This window comes from Vanacampus margaritifer, chromosome 5 (assembly GCF_051991255.1).
Source record: "Vanacampus margaritifer isolate UIUO_Vmar chromosome 5, RoL_Vmar_1.0, whole genome shotgun sequence".
NCBI lineage: Eukaryota > Metazoa > Chordata > Actinopteri > Syngnathiformes > Syngnathidae > Vanacampus > Vanacampus margaritifer.
In genome coordinates, this window is record NC_135436.1 from 11,805,086 (window position 1) to 11,830,628 (window position 25,543).

At 38.6% G+C, this 25,543-nt stretch overlaps 2 protein-coding genes across 2 annotated transcripts; one reads left to right on the forward strand and one right to left on the reverse strand.

Moving 5' to 3' along the window:
- The first annotated feature begins 953 nt into the window (after positions 1 to 953).
- Positions 954 to 8,603, forward strand: tagln (transgelin). Its single transcript, XM_077565701.1, has 6 exons — positions 954 to 1,100; positions 5,732 to 5,774; positions 6,294 to 6,485; positions 6,560 to 6,731; positions 7,807 to 7,909; positions 7,995 to 8,603. The coding sequence occupies exons 2-6, from the start codon at positions 5,763 to 5,765 to the stop codon at positions 8,131 to 8,133; spliced, it is 618 nt and encodes a 205-aa protein (XP_077421827.1). The 5' UTR covers positions 954 to 1,100; positions 5,732 to 5,762; the 3' UTR covers positions 8,134 to 8,603.
- On the reverse strand, positions 8,591 to 25,181 carry pcsk7 (proprotein convertase subtilisin/kexin type 7). Its single transcript, XM_077565700.1, has 17 exons — positions 25,034 to 25,181; positions 24,133 to 24,413; positions 23,183 to 23,413; positions 22,809 to 22,943; positions 22,390 to 22,555; positions 22,213 to 22,303; positions 21,721 to 21,775; positions 20,781 to 20,919; positions 20,602 to 20,702; positions 16,361 to 16,528; positions 15,343 to 15,447; positions 15,127 to 15,229; positions 12,565 to 12,721; positions 12,369 to 12,463; positions 12,173 to 12,278; positions 11,852 to 11,969; positions 8,591 to 9,586 (listed from the first exon to the last, which is right to left on the reverse strand). Exons 2-17 carry the CDS (start codon positions 24,355 to 24,357, stop codon positions 9,329 to 9,331), a joined length of 2,253 nt encoding a protein of 750 aa, XP_077421826.1. The 5' UTR covers positions 24,358 to 24,413; positions 25,034 to 25,181; the 3' UTR covers positions 8,591 to 9,328.
- Between the last annotated feature and the right edge of the window lie 362 nt (positions 25,182 to 25,543).

The following is a 25,543-nucleotide window of genomic DNA, read 5'->3' on the forward strand; positions in this document are numbered from 1 at the left end:
ATTAATTTTTTCATATGACTACTGATTAGTGATGTCTGCTAGCCAGATGCTGAGCTGCTCTGTGTTTGTTTACAGACTACATGTAGCTTGCGAGCGAAGCAGTTAGACTTCTTGTCTTTTACCTAATATGTTCATTTGGGAGCACTCATTATCAATCCATCACACTACATAGTCTCTGCATTGATTCTTATCATTTTTATAGCTAGCATTGTAATAAAAAGCAAACAGTTTTTTTTAATAGTTTTTCCACTGTCTGTATTTTGTTGCAGAGGATCCAAAGTTACCTTCACATTTAATGAGCCTTATTCCAAAATGAAACAAATTCCTTTCCCCCCTTAAAATTCTATACAACACCCCATATTGACAATGGAGAATTTTTTGAAAATTTACTTTCGTGTTAGATTCACTGAATGACGTGAATGGTTTGTCTTCACGGCCCTGTGATTGTCAGGTGGTCGGTCAAAGGTTTACTCCAATTTCCACATGTAACCTTAAGTCAACTGAGACAGACTCAACCCCCTCCCTTCTCTGTTTGTGCAGCATAGAGCTGTGCAAAGACATCCCTTCAATGGAATGCAAGTGGAAACTGGTTGAGACTCTTGGAAATATTTCTCATCCAGCACGTTGGTCCTTTTTATGTCAAATAAAAACAGAACAGAAGAATACATTTTTGATAACAAGACATAGTGTGCCTTCTTTGCTTTTCCAACTCTCTCATGCAGCCACTAGAATGCTGAGGGATACGGTGAAAGTATTTGGAGAATTCACACTCTGTGGCTGCTACGGAGGAGCTCTTCCCAAATAAGGCCGGGCTTTAGAACTGCGTTGATCGAGTGGGAAGCCGTAGCGGGGAAACAGCTAAAGGCCATGCCCTTTTTAGGATGAACTTGACTTTTTTCCCCCTTCCCATCGGGCCCTCCTATTTCCGCTTGACACGCCCCTCCCGTCTACCGCGCCTACTCTCTCAAATGTTTGCGTCATTAGATCGTCGTCCCCTCTTAAGCCAGCATTTTTAAGCAAGGAGATCTTCGCAAAGAAAATATCCACACTCCACCACTAGCTGCACCGTCGGCCAGCAGAGAGCAGATCAATCCCTCACAGTGAGTAGACTTTAATTATGTTCCTCCATGTGTCAACACATTTCAGCGCGCAGGCATTTCCTTGAGAAGTAATTCACCTATTGACCTCGCAAGGATGTAGCGGTTCTGTATTAAATAAATAGCCTACGGCTAAGTCAGGCACACCCTCTTTTACAATCAAAGTTTCTTTTGGGCGTTTATAGTACTGTTAACTGTGGCACTAGGGGATGGATGAAGACACTTGACAGGGTGTAATTTCGTTTTCTTTAATGGGTCAAATATATGAGAAATGACTAGATCACACCATGCCCACTGAAGGCATTTCCTGACTAGTTTAAACAGCAAGGGATGACTAAAAAGTACGAAAATAAATTTACATGAAGCCTTTTGGTGAATAATTGTTGCTCACCTGGAAAACATATGAGACACGACATGGCCGCTCCTTTGCCACTGAAGGCATTTCCTGACTAGGACCTGCGAGGACCTCTGAGCTGCCAACACCTCCCTGCATGTTTTCCTAAGTGCCCTGACTAAAATGGTTCCTATCTGTATAAAAAGCTAACATAAATGTGACAATATGTAATAATTACTTTAAAAATAATAATATATATATATATATATAATTAGTAGGTGGTCTATTATAATTAGGCAAAAATAGCTATTTATCCCACAACACAATGGCCTTAAAGTTAAAGCGTGTAAGATTTTTCAATTTTCATTCATTAAAAACAAAACAAAAACAAAGCACTATTAGTTTAAATAATTTGGGGGAAAAACTTATATCACAACCCTTGATCTGTATATATTACTGGATAGCCCATACACACCCATTGAAACCACAGGGCGGCCATTTTACTCCTCCCATCTCGACTGTAGAAACTGTACGTATACGTACAGATTAGACATATACAGCTCTTAGTATAGGGCTGGGGGGCAGGGGTGTGGGGTGGTCGCTATTTTTTCAACAAGTGGATGGTATGTGCTGTTACACTGTCTCTTTAATAAACACGCACGCTACAAGGGTTTCCATGTGGGGAAAGCAGATGACTTATTAGAGATGTACAAATGTTCAAAAACACAATGGCGTAAATGCATCTTCCTCTTTAACTTTAACCCAATGACTAAAGTAGCGTTCTATGAAATAGTCCAGGAATTAGACACACACCACCTTATCAGAAAATCTTATCAACTTTGACACAGCAATAAAGTTGAATAGACTTAACGGATAAAGAAAAGGCTCTCCACCCACAGTGAGGAAGAAGAAGAAAGCTTGTGGGCGTTAGCTAACTGTCCACATTTCTGCGGATTATTACATCATCAGTTAAACACACTGTGTTGATATCAGATCATTATGGAGTCGATTAAATGTGGTGCCTGGGCTGCATGACGCAATGTCCCCACAGAGTGCCACAATTACCACAGCTGCAAACGCTGGTTTCCTGTCCTGGCTGTTGGCGGACTCCACCATGGAAACGGCTAACCACAGCAGGAAAACACAGCCGCACAGAAGGGGTGGGTGGGGGGACATAAAAGAATAGCAGCAGCAAATTTCCTTTCTGTGGGATGCAGCACGTTGAGAATTTGAAACAGGCCCTTTAACATACTTAAAGTTGTACCACACGCTACTGTACGAGTGTGACTGCTTTCTGGGATTGCGTAGTAGCATTTGAGGATGCAGCCAGACCAAGATTGTCTGGCCAAGCCATCTTCACTTATGGACTCCCAAAACCACTAATAGAAACCCTAATTGACTTATTTAACTCCCAAAATAATGAAGGAATTTTAAGTTTCTTCTTTTTTTTTTGCATATAGGAGTTTGCTTGTACTGTAGTGTGTTAGAGAGAACCTGAAAATGCAAACCTATATTATGTTCTACGCATCCTCACTAATCTAAACATAACATTCTGATTAATAATGCATTTGTGGAATATGAAGCAGCAAAATCCAACCGTTTTTTTAATCCATCTCGGGTGGGGGTGGGGGGGGGGGTCATTTTGCCGCTAGCTATCGACTGAAAATGACATCTCAGTTGCTCAGGGCTCAGAAAAAAAAGAACACACCTGTTTTCTGAGTTTGGTCATGTGACGTTCGCAAGCTTAGCCGTGATTGATCATTTCCTGAACCCTGAAAAACTTGATGTCATTTTCAGACAAGAGCTTTCTTTCTTTTTTTTCTCTTTCTCTTTCTTCTTTCTTTTTCATTCAAGTTTTTATGTATTTTGTGTTGTTTTTTGGAGATTTCTAAGCTTGTCTGATACCTTAACAATGTACTATGCCAATATGTTCCGTACATTTGAAGTTAAACGAATACATATAAATATATTAATTTTTTTATTCAGTCGAGAGCAAGTGGCAAAATGGCCGCCCCCTCAGATGGATAAAACCTGTGAATTTTGCTGCTTGATTCATATTACACAAACAGTATTTGTTGGGGCACATAGATTGTAGATGTTGTATGTTAATTTTTTGACTTCCTCTTTAAAGTCTTCTAAAATGGACATACCACAGTGATGAGTGCTTTTAACAACCCTGCTTGCCAAGCACATAAAATGCGGCCTGAAAACGATCTTTGTGTCTGCTCTCAAACTGGAACAAGGGCCCAGTCAACTGCCGTCTGTCAATTAAATACCAATTGTACGTCCTGCAAAGAGAGATGCTACTTTTTTTTTTTAATGTCTTTCTTATGTCTACACAAAACTATGTGCTTGAGCCGAGGGAAAATATCCGCATAAAGCAGTTCAGTCCAAGGGCAATTTGTGAGCAGCTGCACTGTTTTCATTTGCCCGCCACGTAATGAAAAAAATCTTCAAGAATATGGCCAGTTTGGCCATAACAAAAAGTTATGAAATAAAGTTAAAATGTTCAAATATGTCCCATTTTTTTATATGAATATCTTTTTTTGTTTTGTTTAATATTACAAGATATCATACTTCCGTTTAAATTATTGATAACATTAAAAGAAAAGTTGTCATGTGATTTAAAATTGTAAAAAGTTGAATGACATGTTATGCTATTTTTGTTTAATTTTTTTTTTATAGATATATGTTACAAGACATCAAACTATTTTAAATTGTAAAAGGAAAAAGAGGACATCTGTGACACAATTTAAAATATCACAATCATTTTTAACATACTGTCAAGTTGAATGCTGCAAAATACTCTATTGGCTTCTTTTTTACCCCTTGAATGAAAAAAGAAAGAAAAGATAAATGGATTGTGTACTTGAAATTAAAAAATGAACAATTTAAATACGTTTTTAATGTTACAAGACATCACAGTAATGCTTTTTGCTTTGTCACCAACAACATAGAAGCTCAAATTGATTTTTTTTTTCACCCCTCCAATAAATTTAACTGCTTTTAAAAATGTTGATGTCCACGTTCCAGTGTGTTAAATTGGTTTTGGAATATTTCATAAACACCAGCGGAAGTGACCCTCCGCCTCCTTCCACTTTCCTGTATGTGGTTCTCAGTGGAACCAGTTTTTCCATTTCTGGCTTAAAGTCTCAAATGACTGGAAAAAAAATCTAAATAGTCCACACCGGATTGAAGCCCTGGTACACTCTAGCTTTTGTTTTTGTTTTTTGAGAGAGAGAGCTCAATATTGTTCATTCGGTAATCTTACCGATTCGACATGTCATCATCATTGCTCTCTCTTTAATTTTTTAAAAATTCTTATTTATTTATTTTTATTTTGTGTGTGTGTGTTGTACCCTCTAGCTGTCAAGTTAAACTTACCAGTATTTAAAATAAAATAAAATAAAAAAGCAACTATTGACAGTTCTTGACATTTCATTCCTTGAATTGTCATCCCTTACTATTGACAATTCCGAACATCTGGACATTTCTAATATTTCCAAAATGCAAACTGTATATTATACTGCCTTTGCCTGTGACTATCATACAAACCAGGCAGATTGTCCTCACATAAATCAAATTACAACGATCCAAAGTCTAATACTTATCAATGAGCGGAAAGTTTCCATTCACCGAGGCGTTCTAAAGCAACTATTCAAAGGGAAGATGCGTTCTCGGAGTGTGGGCATAGCTAGCAAGCGAGCTAAAATGTATGCCGCAATTGCGCCAGATTTTTAACCTCGCCCCAGAACAATCACGGATACTAAAATGGTGAAAACCAGTTGAAAGATATTTCTCCAAAGCCGAATAGAACAAAATCCATTCATAATGTAAGTTGATGCCCCTCCTAAAAGTAACAATTTGTAATAGTTTTTTATAGCATTAGCCGTTATCCTATTTAGTTTTGTTATAATAGCTTGTTTTACAATTTCCCCTAAAAAATAATTTAAAAAAAGCTCAAAATCTGTGGTAAATATTTTGGTAGCAGAACAGTGCAAACCAAGTGAAATTATTATTATTATTTTTATTTATTTTTTCAAATGTCTGTTTTGTTCACCATAGGAACTAATATAACTTGACTTTGAGCAATTGGCTTAAGAGTCGGTCTAAAGAATTCTACACAGAAGGCATACCAAAAACCCATATACTGATGGATTCTTCTTTGTTTATGAGAAACACTTTTATAGAAAAAGTCAAAAGCCGCAAAGCAATTGCAGCCAATGGATGCTGCAGCGTCACCCGTCCGTCCCTGTTAACATTTGGTGCGGTAACCATTTTGAATTGTGAACCTTGCCAGGAACAGGAAGGTGAAGTGAGCTGACGTCAAGATGGCAGCAAAGGTTGGATGGTGCAGACAGCATGCACCTACATTTGGGTTTTGCACAAAAAGCAACACGGTATATGGAAAAACGCTGGCGTGTATGTTGGCAGCAACAAGTCATGATGGGACTGTATGACAAAGAAGAACCATGCAAAGATGGCTGATTTAGAGCTCCCTTTGTGCACCACGCTGCTTTTAATGGTGCGCAGGAGGGACACTCTATGCTGTTAATGTCACTCTACTGGGAAACAGGAGATCCACCTGAGCAGCTTTGCTTCATTACACGCTTGTGATGTGCATGACAAAGAGGTTTGCTTATATTGTAATTATATTGATTTGCTTATGAGTATTGTGCATGTTTGAGCTTCGAAATTAGCGACGGAATGCACAATAAATCAATATTTCACAAAATACTTTTAAGGTCTGGACGATATGTGCTAAAAGTGAATTCTGCTTCAACACTGCAGTGCATAAACAATGTGTAGATACAGTCCACATTTTGCCCCGTTTCTAACATTGACCGATTTGATGTCACCAGGGAGCAGCTGGCATGGCAAACAAAGGTCCAGCCTTCGGCCTGAGCCGGCAGGTCCAGGATAAGATCGACAGCAAGTACGACCAGGAGCTGGAGCAGATTCTGGTGGAGTGGATCAGCCGCCAGTGCGGCTGTGGCGTCGGAAAGCCAGAGTCAGGAAAAACTGGATTCCAGGCCTGGCTGAAAGACGGATGCGTGAGTACACCTGTTCCAGAAGTCACCCCCATGTGACCGATTTGGAGCGTAATCATCTTTCCGTCTTTTGCCAGGTCCTGAGTGAACTGATCAACAGCCTTTTTCCTGGAGACAAACCCGTGAAGAAGGTTCAGAGTTCAACTATGGCCTTCAAACAGATGGAGCAGATCTCTCAGTTCCTCAATGCCGCTGAGAAATATGGCGTCACGAAGACTGACATGTTCCAGACCGTAGACCTCTGGGAAGGTTAGATGAGCCTTCACTTCTCGCTTACTGTAAACACTGCTAATGTCGTGATAGAAGATAAATGATCTAACCACTGTTTATAGTAAAAACTTAAACATACTCACCCTTAAAGTTGCTAACAAATGACCTAGATGAAATCTCAAAAGATTTGCTGACATCTCGGTAGATATGTGGAGGACTTGGATGTAGCAGGGATATACAGTCTATAATATTTTGGATTTCTCATTATAACTACTTTTTGTTTCATTTTGGCTTTTGTTAGGTTTTATTAGTTTGGATTATTTTAAATATATACATTTTTGGCAATTTTGTGGACATTATGTGGTGATTTAAAAAAAATAATATATTTTTTTTAAATTATTTGACTTAATTTTTTTATTTTTTTGCATTTCCAAAGACATTTTATGTAAATGTTTTGCCTTGTTTTTGGACATTTTATGCTTACTTTTTGAATGTTTTCTTTTCTGCCTTTTATTATTATTAATATTTTTTAAATGTTCTTTGGCAATTTTGTGTACATTATATATTTTTCAGATCATCACTTTAAAAAAATATATATTTTTATTTATTTATTTTTTTTTTAATTTTTACTTTTCATCTACCTTTCGTCTCTCTTTAACAACTTACAAATTTGGACTGACATTTTTAGAATATTTAATAATTTTTCCTAAATCATTATTTTATTTAAAATTTTACAGGAGCCACAGCAGAGGGACTAAAGATCCACATGTGGCCCCAGAGCCGCAGATTGCAGACCCCTGTTCTAAACAGGAAATTTATTGACAAAGATGAAAACGAAGTACATTTTCACTATAATTACTTGTAGTTAATTTTATAAACATTAATATTTAGTTTCAGGTATTGGTTTCTTTTTAAAAGCACTTTTATTTTATTATGTTGCGAAAATGATTTTTCAGTTTTAGTTATTTTGTTAGCGTTTGTTACTTATAAACAAACTTAGTATTAAGAGTTTTTTTTTTCTCCTCCATTCTTGAGAATTTTGGTCTAATTCTGAATTGTGTGCATAGACTGTAGCCATATGCAACAGATCCAAACGTGGTGTGTTTGTGGGCAGGTAAGGACCTGGCAGCAGTGCAGAGGACCCTGTCAGCTCTCGGCAGTTTGGCCGTCACCAAGGATGAGGGCACGTACCAGGGTGACCCAAACTGGTTCTTCAAGTGGGTCCCGTTGTCAAATATTTCATCCTTTTGATACCCTCAACACACACTGAAGTTCATTTTTGTGTTTGTTCGTTCCTTGCAGGAAAGCACAGGAGAACAAGCGAGACTTCTCAGATGATCAGATGAAGGCGGGCAAAAACGTGATTGGTCTCCAGATGGGGTCAAACAAGGGAGCCAGTCAGGAGGGCATGAGCTATGGAAGGCCAAGACAGATCTTGTAAAATCCCTGAGCCATAAAAATTAACTAGCCTGTAAACACCTTGTAAAAAGGTCCTCCAATTTTTTTTTTTCCAATTTAGTAACCGTTTCATATGAACAACCCCAAGTCTTAGCTCTTGACACAAACCACACTGTTGACTTTTGCAGAGCTTCACATTGCGCTGATCTGTCACTCCCAGTTTATAAAGAGCTGTACTGTATGTATGCGTCATCATAAAGCAAAAGCAGGAAATATATGGTCACAAGATCACCAATGCTTGTTTGACACTACCATCATGGAGAACTTTCAATGTTACTTAAAAAGGATCCATACGTCCCGCTTTGTATGCCTGCTGTATCAGCACTGTTTTGTACATTTTCATATTAAATGACTTGGAAGTACATGTGTGCAAGAACTGTGCGAACCAAAGGGTAGCGAGATAACATTTTACTGGCACTGCAAAATTAAGCATTAAAAACCCAGTTTCATCAAGTCCTTTATTATTCCTTTATGTGACTTGCACAGCAAAACACAACTTTCAACTCCTATCTTTAACTGCAACAGTAGAAAGACAACTCTAGTATGTAAAAACTTTTTGTATAAAAACACTGTTTTATAGGCAGCACAAATGATGTACCGTGTATAAGGCATATATATATATATATATATATATATATATATATATATATATATATATATATGCAACACTTCAATAAAAATATATTTGTGCATATTCCACATTTGAAAAAAAATCCATGTCAAGTTTTTTTCAGTAGTTAGTTGGTTGATAATCCACAGGTTGGACTCCTGGGCTTCATCCTACTTCAAAAATAACTTTATATTCCTAAAACATATCCGTATCATAGTGGAATTTTAAATTGAGGCCACTTCAGAGGAAGACCTAGTTAACACTCGTCACACAACACCCACACAAACTCTCACTCACAGCAATTCTCACCTTCGTAAAGTGCATACATTACATTCCTCACTAATTCTTCTGCAACAAACAGACTTGAAATCCTTTTGGTTTTCTCTCATCTTGCGCGAGAGATAGCTGCACGGACAGAAAAAAGCATCTTCGCATTTGAAGCACATTTGAACCCGACGCATGACAGTGGAGCTCATCCACAATCAGGCAAACTGCAGTGATTAGGCTGAAGGAGGTTGGAAGTCGGAGACATCCAAAGAGCACTTTTGTCCGACTTTCAGGCTGTGTGTCATGTTGTCAGCATCTCGCGATCCAGAAGTGGCATTTTGGCCTCCGAGTCCAGCACTGCATGCAGCTCTAGCTCACATTCATGGCCTCCATCTTCTTCATCTAATGCCTCCTCCACTCCTCTCCCTCGACGCCCATTCCTGACTCTGGCGCCCATTTGCCTCCAGGACAAGCAGTGGAGGTCCAGGTGGGCTATGGCGGCCTCCAGTATGTAGTAGAGAGACCAGAACAGCGCAAAGCAGCCGAGCAGGAGCAGAAACTGGATAGAAGATATTTATTAGAGGATATGCACACACTGCTATAAAAACATTGCCAGTAGTGGGAAGTACACAAGTACAGGAACAAAATACCTGATGACGTTTTACTTTTACCCTCTACTTTTAAAAATACAAATCAGTACTATCTAATTTTCAAATTTTAAAGGGAAACTTGACTCATTGAGCCATTTTCAGCAGTAAAAAGTTTATATTTTGTCTAGAATGAATGTGATAACGTCATTATTTTTCATGTGCAATTAATACCTTTGAATACTAATATTTCCACTTGCTGTCGACTGAAGATGACATCACTTGTGCTGCGGAAGTAGGTAACGACCAATCATGGCTCAGTTTGCTGGACCAAACCCAGGTCGTTACCTGCTTCCTCAGCACAGGTGAAGTCATCTTTAGTCGACAGTAATTGGAAAAATTTGCTTTTAAAGTTATTTGTACAAGAAAAATAATGACGTTATCACATTAATTGTGAACTAAATATTAACTTTTTACTTCTGAAAATGGTTTAATGAGTCAAGTATCCCTTTAACTCATTCAGAGCCATAAATTCATAAAACAAATAAATTTAAAAATAGGGGCGACAGGCAATTATTTTTTTTTAATTGTAACTAATCGCATGACTTCACTAGTTAACTCACGATTAATTACAAATTTTATATCTGTTCTAAATGTACAATAAAACATTTCTAGGTTTTCATACTCTTGTCAAAAAAAGTGGAAAAAAATGTTAAAACTAATAGAAATAGTTTAAATGAATTTTTGACGTTTTAAACCGTCAATGGCAATGAATGAATTAAAAAAAGAAAAAAAACATTATTAATAATTTGGGGCGTCAAGCGATTACGTTTTTTAATCATAATTAATTGCATGACTTCACTAGTTAATTCACAATCTTCTAACCAGTTCTAAATGTACAATTAAAAAATATCTAGGTTTTCATACTCTTGTTAACAAAAGTGGGAAAAAATATTAAACAAATAAAAATAGTTAAAATGAATTTTTGACGTCTACAGCCGTCACTGGCAGTGAATGAGTTAAGGACTTGCACTCAAAATAAAAAGTCTACACACCCCTGTTCAAAAGCCAATATCCAAACCACTTTCCTTCGTGGTCTGATACTGTCTAGTTTGTTGTCTTTGTGTGTATTTTGGCTTGGAAACACCGATCTGTGTTGGGAGAAGCATCTGCACTGTCCATCAGGATATTCTGACAGGGCTGGAGTACGCACAAACATTTCTATCACACATTTTAGAGAGCGTAACTTAGATAAAGAGGAAATCCTTTTCTTCACAATTATATGCTTTATTTGCCACCACTAGTCTATATACTGTACACGGCATTTTTCATCTCATTGACCAATCACGGCTCAGCTTCAGAAAACAGCTGAGCCATGATTGGTCATTACCTGAGCAACTGTGATGTCATTTTCAGTCAACAGCACGTGGCAAAATGGCCGCCCACTGAGATGGACAAATGGATATGGTTGGGTTTTGCTGCTTAATTCATATTCCACAAATACAAAATTTGAAAAGTAGAGGTGAATAGAACATATTATTGTAAAGAATTTTTTTTGGGTTGACTTCCATTGTATTGTCCACAATTACAGTTTTAAAGATGTGTAAATTATCTCTGTGAAACAAAGAAAGTTGTTCACATGGTTCAGCATTAACATAGCATCTATACAATATCAGCATTCCACTTGACTTGAAACTGCCAAGTAGCTCAAGATCATAAAGACAGATTTTCCATTGAAATTATTTTGAAAAGGTTCCAACTAAAGTATATATTTCAGGCTTGTGCTAAAAAGCAAAATAAAAAAAAGTCAAGAAAAACTTGACTGTCATTTGGGGATAATCCAGTTACGCCCGCCAGTAAGAAAATGAGAGTGCCACTGCCACATACTGTAGTGGAGGTGCAATTAACATGTTCCCAAGATCACGTTAACAAAGGGTGCAACAACGTTATTTCAGTTGTTTAGTTTTACTTACACTCACAAAAAGGTACCGTTTGTTTTCAATTGAGTTGTATAGGTTTTGAAATGTTTTATCCTGTTTTTGTTTTTACATCAAGAAACATTTGAACAGGGGGGTGTAGACTTTTACACCCTCTGTAAAAAGGGAAAAACGAGGCAAGCAGCAACATGGAGGAACATGAACGAGGGGTGAATTAACGATGACATTGCAACAGATTTGGGAAAGCAAGATATTCCCAACCCATGGAGAACGTGCGAGGTTGTTTTTGAGGCATCTTACCCTGAGGCTGCTTGAGGTGAAGGGACTGATAATCTCAGGTGGAATATCAAGGCCTGGAGGGCAAGGCAAAGAGAAGTTGCTGTCCAGATATATGCCACTCATGGCATCCTTCACCAACCTGCGCTTAGCCAAACATGATCCAAGCAAGTCATAGAAGAGAAGCAGTGATAATAAATAACAGCTAAAATTGTTTAAGGTACTTATATGTAAATATATAGAAACAAGATTTGTAAAATTGGCAAAATAGGCTTTAAAGTTGAAATTAAATAAAAATTGAAATTATTTTAGCTGCTCAGGAATGCCTATAATATAAGATCTTACATTTGTCTATCCTTGACCTCCTTGAAGGTCATAGAAGATCCATACAGAGTCAACTTCCACTGTGTCAACGCCCCCACATCAGCACATTGTAGAGACGATGGTTCCTCTACATGAGCACAGATGGGTCATTGTGGCAGGAAGTAGCTCATTACATGGAGCAAAGAAATGCGTGTAATTCAAAGCAGACGCATCTTACTATGATCAGCTATCTTGAGGCGGTATTGGCCATCAGCCCTCTCCCCCCAGCAACGCACAGTGGAGAAGGTCCAGTCCTGGTAGCCTGCAGAGTCTCTGTGCGGGGACGAAGCAAAGGCAGAGCACAATGTTCATTTTTGAGCACAGATATGGCTACTCATGCATTCAGAATGTGTGTTTTGCGAGGGAGGTGTCACCTGTCAACAGCCCGTCGAGCCCCAATGACGGATGAAATTCCACTAGGACAGAACAACACGATCTCTAAGTTGCCACGGCAAGGGTGGGTTATTGTCACAGTAACAGCCACATGCTCCAATGTCTGCATCCCAGACAGTGCCAAGTCAGCAGCAGTGACTGAGGGGGAAAACACACAGAGAAAGTGTGTTTTTCCTTTGCAAACATACTGTACAGTCGTAGTTTCTACTGCATATGTGCCTAGATCAATGCCTACACTAACACTGGTTTATGTTCTAAATCAAGGTTCTTAATCTGGGTTTGAATGAACAGGGGTTCGGTGGATGTCAAGACACACATCCGACTCATGACTTGTGATCATATGCCCCGCTTGCCCATCATTGGCTGAAAGTGATCACACTACATTGCTTGGCCTATCTGTGCTGCAGGGAATTTGGTGCCCTCAGCAGTCAACTTGTGGCTGTTGTGATGGTACATCGTGTGATTTCTTTATTATAACCCAGTCATTCATGTTGAGCAAAAAAAGAAATATGTGCAATATATATTTACATGTATAACGGAACGTATGGCGTTCCACATGGTTCAATTCTGGGGCCCCTGCTGTTTTCATTGTGTCTGCTGCTCCGAGGTTCCATCTTAAAAAAACAGCCGTGGTTGTTTCAAAATGCTCTAAAGAGTTGAGTTGAGTTGAGGGATGAAGTGAGTCGGAGTCCTAACTGCATGATTTGCAATACCAAGTTGATAAATTCTCGTCCAGCACAACTAACTACCTAGCAAAACTAAAGGAACACTTCCTTATACAAGAATACAAGAACACAACACTTTCTGAATTCAAGGTGAAGAGAGACAATTTTGATGGTAATGCTACTTTCCCTCTGTTCATTTTGTTCACTAGTAAACCCTATGCCTTGAATTTTGAAAAAGAAAAAAAATCAATTTATTTTTCAATAAAGAAGGATTACGTGAATGTGCATAGGAAACTGGTAGGGTTCAGTACATCCTTAAAGGCCACAAGAACCACAGTTCTAGGTCAATGTTACTAATTACAGTACCCGTTAACAAGGTGTACCACAGCAAATTTAAAGTTTGTGATTCGTACACAACAATATCCAACCACTGGAACACATGCAGCAAACGCACAGTGCTATTATATATTTGTTATGCTTTGTAACTGCCCTTCTGAGAAAAATCGTGAGTTTGAAATAGGTTTACGAGAGGAAATCAGAATATACATATATCAGGTATTTGAGTCACATAACAGTATTAGGAAAAACACAGCAGTAGAAATATACAGTAATATTGATTCAAAGGCATTTTTGCAATAGATGGAATAGCTTGCTCTATTTATACTTATACTGCACATGTTTGTTCTTCAATGGAAAATGTAGCTAGCGCATATGCATTACACTTACGAGGTAAAGCGTCACATTTCATGTGTGCCAATTTAGAACTGTATATCCATCTTAATGCATATAGATCTATGTATAACTACTATGAATTGGGTCTGAAAGTTAATTCTCAAAAGGCAATGCACAGAAAAAGCACAAACTGTAGCTGATGTATCATTAATATTCATCACTCAAAAATCATTTACCAAAGAGGAGCAGTCAACAAGTGCATAGGCAACCTAACCGAGGGCGCCAGAATCCTACAGTGCCACTCCATAGACTCCAACCAGTTGAAGTATTGTAATTCAAAAATATCACAATAGAAGTGTTGACTTCAAATGAATTAAATATTTGTGACTATCTCAATGGAACCTCACCTACTACCCATCCCTCGCCCACGAATGACAGCCAGATTGTTTTGTTTTTTTAATACTTGCTGGACGATGACAACTAATGAGCAAATTTGCTCTTTGACCATTTAAGGGTGCACGAACCCTGGGACATGAGTTGATGGAGAGCATAAACAGAAGCATAGACTCATCGACTAGTCAATGGTTCGAAATTCTCAGGAAGACCGAAGGCTCAAGAGATGTAAACAAATGCAGGGGTTTGGTAAATACAGCCCGAATATGAGGAGGGGGGTGGGGGTTGCGGTGGGGTGGGGTGGGTTTGACATTAATATTTTCCACTTATTCAATTTGAGAAGGTTTAAGAAGAATGAGAGAAAAATAGTTGAAGGGTAGCGGTACATGTCTATTGAACTATCAGCCTCATCTGGCAGTGAGCTTGACCACTAAAAGGGCCCATAAATGTGGGACAGGACACTTGAGAGGCAGGAAATGTTCCTGCTGCAATGACATCATCATAAAGCTCAATATGTGAACAATGAGGCAATAATATGAGGGAATATGAGTACAAAGTAGATCAAATAAAATAAGAGAAGAGTTTTTGACCTACAAATGCCCTGAAATAAGAAATGAAAAGACACAGAAGCTGTTTGGAGACATGTGGCTCAGTAAGTAAAATGTCTCAATACACAAACAGCAGAACATTACCTAATATGGAGGCCAAGTCAGACAGAGGAGAATAAAGGAGGGAAAGGAGGGAGGTGGCTACACGGTGCATAACCACAGAATGCGGAACTGAGAAAAAAGAAGAGAGCAGACATAACGGTACCTGTCAAAGTACGAACCAGCTCCTTGGGATATGACGGAATGGACACTTTCTCCTTTATTACTGAGCTCTGATAGGACACAAGAAAGGGTACTGACTCCCAAACCTGCAAACCACAACAGAACAAGAATACACATTTCCTTGAGTCAACATCTATTTGAAAATATGTATTTCCCTCTATTTGTTGGCTGCACCCCGACTTGATGCATATTTCTGTACCTTGGCTGCATTAACAAGTTTCCATGCGTTGAGGAGACCAAAACCGTGTTGATGACTGTGGTGGAAACCTGCTCCGTTTTCCTTCCAGTCTGAACTGTTGTCACACTAATGGATGTTACAACAATCAAGGTTACTATTTTGTTCTCTCTACAATTGCAAACACTCCAATGACAGCAAGTACAGTGATACCTCGGAGTTTGAACATAATTCGTTCTTGCGAAGTGTTCAAAGTCCGAATTGTTCATCCTCCGAAACATTTTTTCTAATAGGAATTAATGTAAATGCAATTAATCTGTTCCCAAGCTCCAAAAACAGAAAATTCCTATTTTAATTTCTATTTATGTTTTTTACATTTACAGTACAGTATTTAAACAATAAAAAATACCTTACCTTTTTTGTTGTGCTGTGATGGCATCAGTGGATGATAAATGCTACGAAAATGCTAGCTTTTGTTCAGCGCTGAGTTTGTGTATTTTACATTGGGCATATTGTTAAGACTACTAAGCGGTCCTTGCGTGCGTTGTTTAAAGTCAGGCACGTTGTTGAACAGCTAAGGGGGGTCCTCGTGCCAGTATTTACAGAAGTAGTCACAGTAGTTACAACGGTGCGATAATTTCCTTCCTACATCCACTGTAGTTCGTAGCACTGTATGTTTTTCTTTGCTGCAACTGGCATTGTTGTCTTTCTTTGGGCCCATGACAAAGAAAATTGTGGGAAAATCGAAATACACTCGTGAGTATGGATCACCTTCTGGAGTATTCACGATCTGACTGGAAATGAGCAGTGCATCGTCTCAACTACCGCAACGTGAGCATTCGGCATTGCTCGGCTCCGCTCGGCTTCACTCGGCTACCCGTTTTCAAGGTACGTTCGGCTTAGCTTGGGTGTTTAAACTCCTAGGCATTTTTTACTCAGGTTTTTTGGTTGAAGTCCGATTTGTACGAGTTCCGAGACGTTCAAACTCCGAGGTTCCACTGTATTGCTAAGAGTGACACAAGGCACCAGTGCGTTTGTTTACCTTGGTGGCAGTGAAAGTGATGATGTGCTGGACGTCCCTCCAGCTGAGGCAAGGGCGAACCTGCAGCATGAGGGCCACCATACCGGCTGCCAGGGGTGCGGCGGCAGACGTGCCAGTGTGGCCCTCTGTGCAGCCTGTCCCCTGCTGCATGAACCAGTCCGATGTTGCCTACAGAGACAGATGGGCTGAGGCTATACATACCATGGAGAGCCTTGTATGGTATAAACAGCGAGGCGGTGGTAATAGCTCTGCTCACAAACAAACTCACAGAAGTCACCCTTGGATCTACAGTATATGTATCACAGACCATCATCAGCGGTGACTTAAACAGCTAAGAACGCTTTTGTCAACAGCCGCAGTCGCAGATCTATGCATCTCAAATGGAACTGGAACAACTATCCGACTCATTATTTACTGCTTTGACAAAACGCCCAGTAAAGTTTAAAAAGGGATAATGCACTGATGTACTCAACAAGGACTCCAAAAAGTTCAATTGAGAACTGTGTACATAAGAATTCAGATATGATACAACCATGGCAAGAATCTATACTGTAAAAAAAAAGTCATTTTTACTCAAAAAAAAAAACAAACTAGTTAAGCTTTTTCACTCAGAAATTCTAAGGAAATTTGAGTAATGTACATTTGACCAGTTAATAATAATAATAATAATAAAAAGTTACTCAAGCATTGAGGAATGTACTCATGACCTTGATCTTGGGAGACAGCCACTCTACCACCAGACCACCACTATACCGCATTGCTGGTGTGTCCAAAATGAAACCAAAAATGGGTGTCTTGGGCTACGTTCACACTGCAGGCCGTGATACCCAATTCGGATTTTTTATTAAATCCAATCTTTTTATGGACTGTTCACATTAAAAAAACAAAAGCGACTTCAATGTGAATACAACGCACCCGTGATGTGACTTGCATGCGCAAAGAACACACGTCGAGTGATGTGCACCAAAAACAGACAACATCATGTTGCAGAATTTATGGAAATAAATATGGCCCCGACTCGACGCAACGTTTTCTCTCCGGCCAAGCGACCTTTATCAGTGCCATATGCAAATTTAGCTGTGCCAACGCATGCTACTGATTGGTGGGCTGGTGGACGGACGTGTTAGGAGTTGGATTCACGTGTCTTGCCTGCATAAATTATGCAAATTCAGATGTGCAAACGCCCACTGGACTGCTTTCACGCGCGCTCATGTTTGGCTGCTGTCCCTCGAGCATCAGTGTTTACAATCAGAGCAGAAACCCATACATACATATACAAACATAAGAGGCCCAGGTCGGGTGTGAAAAAAATAAATACCGTTCACACTGCATGAAAAAATCAGATAGTATTAAATCAGAATTGAGCTGCAGTGTTCCACCTGTCTCCATCAATATACACTGCAGGAGCGGCATGGCTCAAGTGGTAGAGTGGCTATTCATTCCTCAACCCTTAAGTAGCTTTTATTTCAATAAAGTGGAAAAGTGTACACAAAACTCTCCTTGTAAAAGATTTACAGTGTTTTGTCGTTTCCCACTGGGGTTAGATTGCCTGCAATAAATGAAATCCGTGAAGTATTTAGCTTTATGTTTTACAATTATTATAAATGTTTTAAGGCCCTACAACCCCTCACCACATAGTTTATACCCTTTTTCATCTAAGCTTTTACATTTTCTCACATTTCTCTCTGTTTAAACATTCTCAATGTTCAAACCTTCATAAATTTGATAAAATAGGTACATTACTGTTTAAAAAAAAAAAAGCATTCAAAATTGCACTAGAAAAATCCGCGAAACAGCAAGGCTGCAACAAGTGAACCGCGTTATAGCGAGGGGAATACTGTACTTAGAATTTCTGAGTGGAAAAAAAAAACTTTACTAGGTTTTTTTAAGTAAATATTGTGACAGTGGATTTAACGACATTCAGGGCATCTAGCTTTTAGGGAAGAAAGCCAAGAACAGGAATTTGTCCAAATAAAAATAAAGAGCCTTTAAGTACACTTACTGCAACAGGGGATAACAGAGAGAATCTAAACGTGAGCAGGCATTTTTCCGTAAAATATGAAAAATAACGTAATGGCACGCAATTCCTACTAAATTTGGGATTAGAGCACAACGCTTGCCGCTCACCTCAACAACATTAAAAACATTCATGGTGGATTACAGCAGTAATTGTTCGGTCCTGTCACTGAACATCAGAGGCCTCAAAAATGTCAAATGGAAACTCAATAGGAGGAAATGGGAGGTGAACTACTTCTTTTTCTTTCATTGTTAGTTCCCGAGGGTTGCAATGCTTTTGTCTAAGTGTACAGTATGAGCGCTAAACAAATGGTTGATATATGAGGCGTATCACATAGACCGGGGGTCAGCAACCATTCCTGTTAAAAGAGCCATTTTAAGACAAATAAATACCCAAAAAATCAGGATGCTGTGTGTTAGTGTAATGTACTGAGGGCCTATGAGCTAATTAGACCAAAAGAGAAAAATATACAGCATCCAATACTTTGAGATTTATTGTCTTACATTTTGTCTTCTGTTTATTTTTATTATTATTATTATTCACGCTTTGTTTTTCATACATTGTTTTTTAAAGATTTTTTTTACCTTTTTGTCAAATTTCTGACATTTTTGTGGACATATAGTTACTTTCTGCCTCACTTCTTTGTTTTGTGGACACGTTACGGCGAATTTTTTGAACACATTTTTACAATTTCATACATTTTTGTGGACATTTTATGGTAATTTTCGGGATTTTTTCTTTTGTTTTCTGACACTTTATGGTTACTTTTTTTTAACAGTTTCTTTCCTTCCTTTTCTTAAATCAATTTTCTGACTTTTAAAAAAATAATTTTGTGGACATTTTATGGTAATTTTTTTCTTTTGTTTTTAGACATCTTATAGCTACTTTTGAAATGTTTTCATTTCTGCCTTTAATTATTTTTTTTTAATTCAGACATTTTTGGCAATTTCATGGACATTTTATGGTAATTTCCCCCCCCCTTTTGGACATTTTTATGTAATATTTAAAACTTTTTTCATCAAAATTTGGACTCTGACCTCTTTTGAATATTTAAATTATTCAATTTTGATCTAAATAATTAATTTTAAGAATATTTTATCTAAAACATAACTTAAATAATAATTATACTAATTTCTACTATATATACACATATATATATATTTATTATTATTATTATTTTTTTTTTAGAGAGATCCACAGGGAGCCACAGGAGAGGGTCTAAAGAGCCACATATGGCTCCAGAGCCGCAGGTTGCAGACCCCTGAGTCAGTCAAGTCCACCCACATTCATTGCATACAAGTGACATTTTCATCTTGGTGGTGTGCAGTTAAAAGGAAACATGATGAATTATCTGCACTTTCAATGTTAACATGTAAATAAACACCCTTCCAAACAGCTGTTCAGGCTGTTGAAGATTTCAGGGAGCTAATCACCGTTGTGTGCGCCTGTGTATATTTGTTGTGCTCCAACTAGGCAGCCTTGTATGTAGTGACACAATAGCTCACAATATTATCACTGCATTCTATGCAAACAAAGCTACTATATAATCGTAATAGAACCTGTCAATTATCAAATACGGTATAACACAGATAATCAAAAAAGACCTGACTCCAAAACAGACACCAAGATGCATTGCGCACATAATCACATTTCTCCTTTTGCTGTATGGTAGCCAGTTATTATAGTACCTTTACATAATTTGTTTTCATTTTGAGTACAGTACATAATTTGTTATGTCAATCCCGAATGGGTAACATATTTATATTTGAAAATGCCAGTGTGAGGTAAACACTTGGCCAATGAGTGCATTGTGTGGTCAGCTTGTGGCTTATGCTCCTCTAGAGAGAGGTAATTTTGTCAAATCGCTTCCCCCCAAGGCAATGGCGTTGCTAGTCTAAACTGTTTCCATAGTGACAAGGGACAAACAGCACCAAATAAAAATGAGTTGTGTCTACAATCCCGGCACCACAAAAAAAAATTGCAGTGATGATGTGCTGACTGCTTAAAAACACAGGGAACACGCTAAACACGCCCTCCAATTTGTCATTATCTGATGTTTCAGATTAAGGCCTTAAATCAATTATTTAATCATCGAGTCTATTAGTTGTGAGCGATTTTCACCACAATGTTAATCAATCAAGTGGTTGGCCCTGAAATAAAATCAATTCAAACCAATTAACGTAATATTTGACACATGCATTTTGTGTTCTCAAGTAAGACCTACAATGCTCCTCAGCTTGTTGCCCCCGCTGCTGAAAGTGACAGCCAGCATGGATGCACACTCCTCAGCGTAAAACGGCATCCTGCCCTTCTCGTCAACAGCTCCTGCAATAAAACAATTACCCTTGGGACATTTGCATAAATGTACACTTGCAAAGATGTACATTGCAAACTCCATTATACCAATGGTGATGGTGTAGATGGAGTTGGCATAACCGTCATAGTTGCAATTGTCATTGTATTGCCCTCCATTGCCACTGGCAACCACAAAGATGCTTCCAAAGCCCCGTCTTCCTGCAATGACTCCGTGCTGGAGTGCAGCCTGTGAAGAAAATAGAATAAAACTCATCAAACACTCTACATTGACTCCTTAAAAAAAAAAAACAGGATGTTCCTTTATACAACCAAGATCAAATGTAAGCCGTGAAAAGACATTAAAATTCACAAAGTAAATGTTGTGATGTATTGCCCTCTGCAGGAGAAAACTAACACTGCACTGTATCAAATTGACCAGCCATCACATTTACCTACTTTTAGTATTATGATGATGATGATGATGATGATTATTATTATTATTACAGTGAAACCTCAAAATGCAATTCCTCCCAAACAAAATACTGTAATCCGTTTCAACGACAAAATATCACCATCATAAAACCTTTTATAGGGAAATTAAAGTGTCATTTTTCATTCCAGTATAAGAAATAAGTTAATCACCAGAATAAGTCATATGAACATAAAGAATAAAACTACAGTCTACATTGATGAATGATAATGTTATAATGTAGGGTCAGCGTTGTGGGTTCAATCCCAGACCAATTTGTGACCATGTCGAAGTACCTTTGAGCAAGATACTGAACACTCAGTTGCTCCAGATGCTGCGTCATCAGTAGGTAAATGAGTAGTCAAAATGTAAAGCTCGGCTTGTAAAGTGAAAAAGCACAATATAAATGAAGTACAATTGTAACATTAATGCCCGGTCAGGGGAACTACATCAAATAGTGGAATATCAACAGTAGTTCAAGACAAAATATAATGACTAAAAGCTTGGGTGACATTATACAGCATGCGATACAATAAGTATAGCTAGAAAAGAATAATCTCAACATTTTAACATTCTTACCTTGCCCAAGGGATGGGGCCCGTCCACAGTGTGTCCATCATCATCAGGACCCCAACTAAGAAAACACAATTTACATCACTTGTGCAATATACGGTGGATTGATCAAAGGGGAAGTCAATACACCCTTTTTGGGGGGGGGGGGGGTTAACAACAATTGAATGTGCCCCCACTAGTCTATACACATCATTATGATCATCTTTGGTTGTTACCTGAGCCCTAAGCAACATTTAAGTAATTTTAAGTCAACAGCAAGTGACAAAATGGCCGCCCCCTTAAACGGACAAAAACAGGTGGATTTTGCTGCTAAACTCATATTCCACAAATGCTATATAAATCTGAATACTGTACTATGCTCAGACTAAAGGGGCTGCATAGAAAATATCACTGTAAAGAAAATTTTAGGATTGACTTCCCCTTTAAATACTTTTAAAAAATGACAACTAAAGACAAGACAAACTAGACCAAAGGATCACAGTGACACACGTGTGTTACCTGCAGCTGTAGATGTCATTGACTTGATAGTGTTTGTTGAAGGCTATGGCCTCCAGGCTATCTGTCAGGGGGCCGTCCAGGACCCTTATACCTGGGGATGGAACAGATTGTTTCAGCCTTTACCTCACTCAACATACAGTATGTGAATGGAGCATTAACCACATTTGTACTGTGTACCTGCCACCTTACTGCCATACGCTACTCCCACAGCACAAAAGCTGTTGTTCGGAACTGCCGCAATCTCGCCGGCACATCGAGTACCATGATGGTTGTCAGTGTGTGCGTCGGGGTGGGGCATGGGATCTGGGTCATTGGAGTTCAGGTCATAGCTGCCCTCGGGACTCTATAAACACAAAATCAATTGTGTATGTAGAAATCATGAAATAGAATGGGATATGATTATTCATATATATATATACTGTATATATATATATATATATATATATATATATATATAAACAAGTCCTTCAAAGGTGGGGCTTTGACATCCACCTTGCTTGTTAATTCTTTGGGAAACAAAAATATAATTTCTCTTGTAATTCATGACTTGGTTATGAAATGACTGTTGTTAATGGAATGTATTAACAGTGACTCACATAATTGGGTTGTAGGTCTTGATGGGTGTGTTGTACCCCGTCATCTACCACCACCACGGTAACTCCTTGGCCAGTAATGTTGCGCTCCCATACCCCGGTCACATTGATGTCCATGCCCTTATTAATGTCATTGTGCTTCAATGCATGCACATCATGAAAAGGGAAGATAGAGAGGTTAAAGTCAACAACAAGAATGTGTTGTATGAAGACAGTCAGAGCTACATAGAGGTACATATACTAGATTAGTTTTTTTTTTTTTTTATGTGGGCCTATTCAAACATGATTCACTTTGTGCTATCAGCATTTAAAATGTCCATTTGTACAGTACATTGTGACATAAGATGTTATCATACAGTAGCATTACACAGACTCACCAGGTGCCACTGTTTAGGGTATCGTGGGTCATTAAAAGCCATAGATCTTTTCGAGCGGCTGAGCACCCTCTCCTGGGAGTACCAAAGGACATTAGGGTGGCTTGCTAGCACATTCCCAGGATAGAGGTCATTCCTCCAAACATTAGCACCAGGTTGAGAAGAACACAGCAAATAGTGGCCTTCTAACTGTCCAATCTGGCCTTGGTTGTGCAGCCCGGCATGCTCTGCTATCTGGAATGGTCAAAATACAGATGAAGATGAAATACAAATGTAGCACACCCGACAATTGCAAACCACTTCCTCTGCGAACTGTGATGTGTGACAGCAACACACATCAAATAATAAAATAATAAAAAAGTAAAAGCTATAGGACTGTGGCTTATGACGACTTTACTGTGGACTACTATGGGCAAGCGTTGGTGCAAGCAGTGTCGACGTTTGTTTGCCTTGCATTTTTGCTTTGGTTTTGGCAGGAAAATCGTAAGTATGTTGCTGGCAAAAGTAAAGTCTGAAGGATAGGTGCTGCATAATATGCTAAATACATCAAACACTACATGACTGGTAGTTATATGAACTTCCCTTAAATGTGCTTCTATAAACACCTATTTGTAGCTCACAATCAGAGCATGCAGGAGCGCTGCTAGGATATGTTGGATTAAAAAAAAAAGTCTCTTTGGTGCTCTTGAGTGGAGGGCTCTACAAAGAATTTCCAAAAAACAGAGAAAACTGAGGCACTCAAAAGTGTTCCACGTAAAAGGCATTGATTATGTTATTCAACTGGCCATGTGCCTCAGTTTTTTCTCTTTTTTGGAAACATGTTTGTAGCTATGTATAAGACTATGAATCAGCATTCCCTGGGTAATTAATTGCAGATGTACAGTTATATTAAAGTAACAGACAACAGTTAGTTGACATTGCACTGTCAATCCATTGCAAATAAAGCGTAGTACCTGGTTAGCAAGTTCATCAAGTTTCTCAGATTTCTGTTCATCCTCGTGATATGGGTCAGCATGGAGCCGAACAGCCCATGATTGACCTGGACCGCAGGATAGCGATGAAGGCGACTGTGGAAAAGAAAGTGACGGAGCGACAGACGGCAGATGGCTTAGAAGTATAAGAGCAAAAGAGGAGAGAAACAAGAGGAGAATGAATGCTGTAAAACGAAGAGTTGCCATCACGACAAAGGATGACAACAAGGGCCAAATGGGCGAAACCTCATCTGAACGTCAAGCTGGAGGTGAGAGGAGGAGAGAGAAAAGATAAATCCAGGTCAGAGGCAATTTGAAAATAAGGGCTGGATCAGCATACATCATTTCTTGGTGATACTTTCAGAAGCTTCCTCTAGGGGGTATATCAATACGAACATAAACATAAGTTAAATATTATACTGTATTTTAGCCTTCGTTTAGTGTTGTATATTCCGTCCAGTGGCTGCACTGACAGGATCCAAAATAAGTAGTTTTAAAAAATCCTGTCATCAGACATACGACACTGGGCATGCTCTAAAACGTGTTATGTAACATTGTATTTTTTTAAGATATGAATTGCTTTAGAGGTACATATGTTAGACGAATATTGTACATCTACCTACCTCACTGTCGCCGATTTTGCTCGTAAGACAGAGTACGATCTCAAACAAGTTAGACATCTAACTGTGGTAAGGAATCTGTGTTGTTTAAAGAATTGCCTTACAGTTCTCTAGTTGCGGAAGTTTATCGGCAATGTAAAGCAAAAAACGGTGAAATAGTAGATCGTATGTTATCGAGTGTACAAGCTACGTCCATTTCCGTGTCTTTCAACAGATAAAGGAGTCATTGTAATTTACGATTTTAAAGCTCTATCGTTAAATACCTTGAAATGTAATTCGTTCCTCATTTGTCTCTACTGGTGAAAATTGTTGTTGAGTACAGTTGTGGGCTCCTATGATATGCTCAACTGTATTGTTGTATTAGTCACTTCCGCAATACATGAACAGGTCGCAACTTGTACGTCTGTCGTCAGCGTCTTACGCATCTCCTCATTGGCCGTAAACACTGATCTGTATATTTTACTGGATAGCCGATATACGCGACCGTGCAAGCCGTTGAAGCCTTAGGGCGGCCATTTTACCCCTCCCATCTCTCGAACAGACTACTGTATAAACGTATCGGCTGTCCAGACAGTAATATTTACCGAACAGTGCCCGTAACTCACGAGCAAGCCAGAACCCAAAGTTATTTTCGTTCATAATTTATAATAATTCATTACATTTGTATTGCATTCCATTTGACTTTATTTTTTGGATGGAAGATTCCTTTAGTCTCTCATTTTTTTTTTTTTTTTTTTTCATATTATTTGAATGAAACAGTAAGACATACAAAC

What these genes read in the sequence shown, in the direction of transcription:
- tagln (XM_077565701.1), top strand. An exon ending in CCTGGCTGAAAGACGGATGC is followed by an intron (nt 6,486 to 6,559) that starts GTGAGTACACCT and finishes GTCTTTTGCCAG; the next exon opens with GTCCTGAGTGAACTGATCAA. An exon ending in GACCGTAGACCTCTGGGAAG is followed by an intron (nt 6,732 to 7,806) that starts GTTAGATGAGCC and finishes GTTTGTGGGCAG; the next exon opens with GTAAGGACCTGGCAGCAGTG.
- pcsk7 (XM_077565700.1), bottom strand. Translation starts at nt 24,357, where the DNA reads ATGGCAACTCTTCGTTTTACAGCATTCATTCTCCTCTTGTTTCTCTCC. An exon ending in ACCCTAAACAGTGGCACCTG is followed by an intron (nt 22,944 to 23,182) that starts GTGAGTCTGTGT and finishes CATGCATTGAAG; the next exon opens with CACAATGACATTAATAAGGG. An exon ending in GGCCCCATCCCTTGGGCAAG is followed by an intron (nt 20,920 to 21,720) that starts GTAAGAATGTTA and finishes TTTTCTTCACAG; the next exon opens with GCTGCACTCCAGCACGGAGT.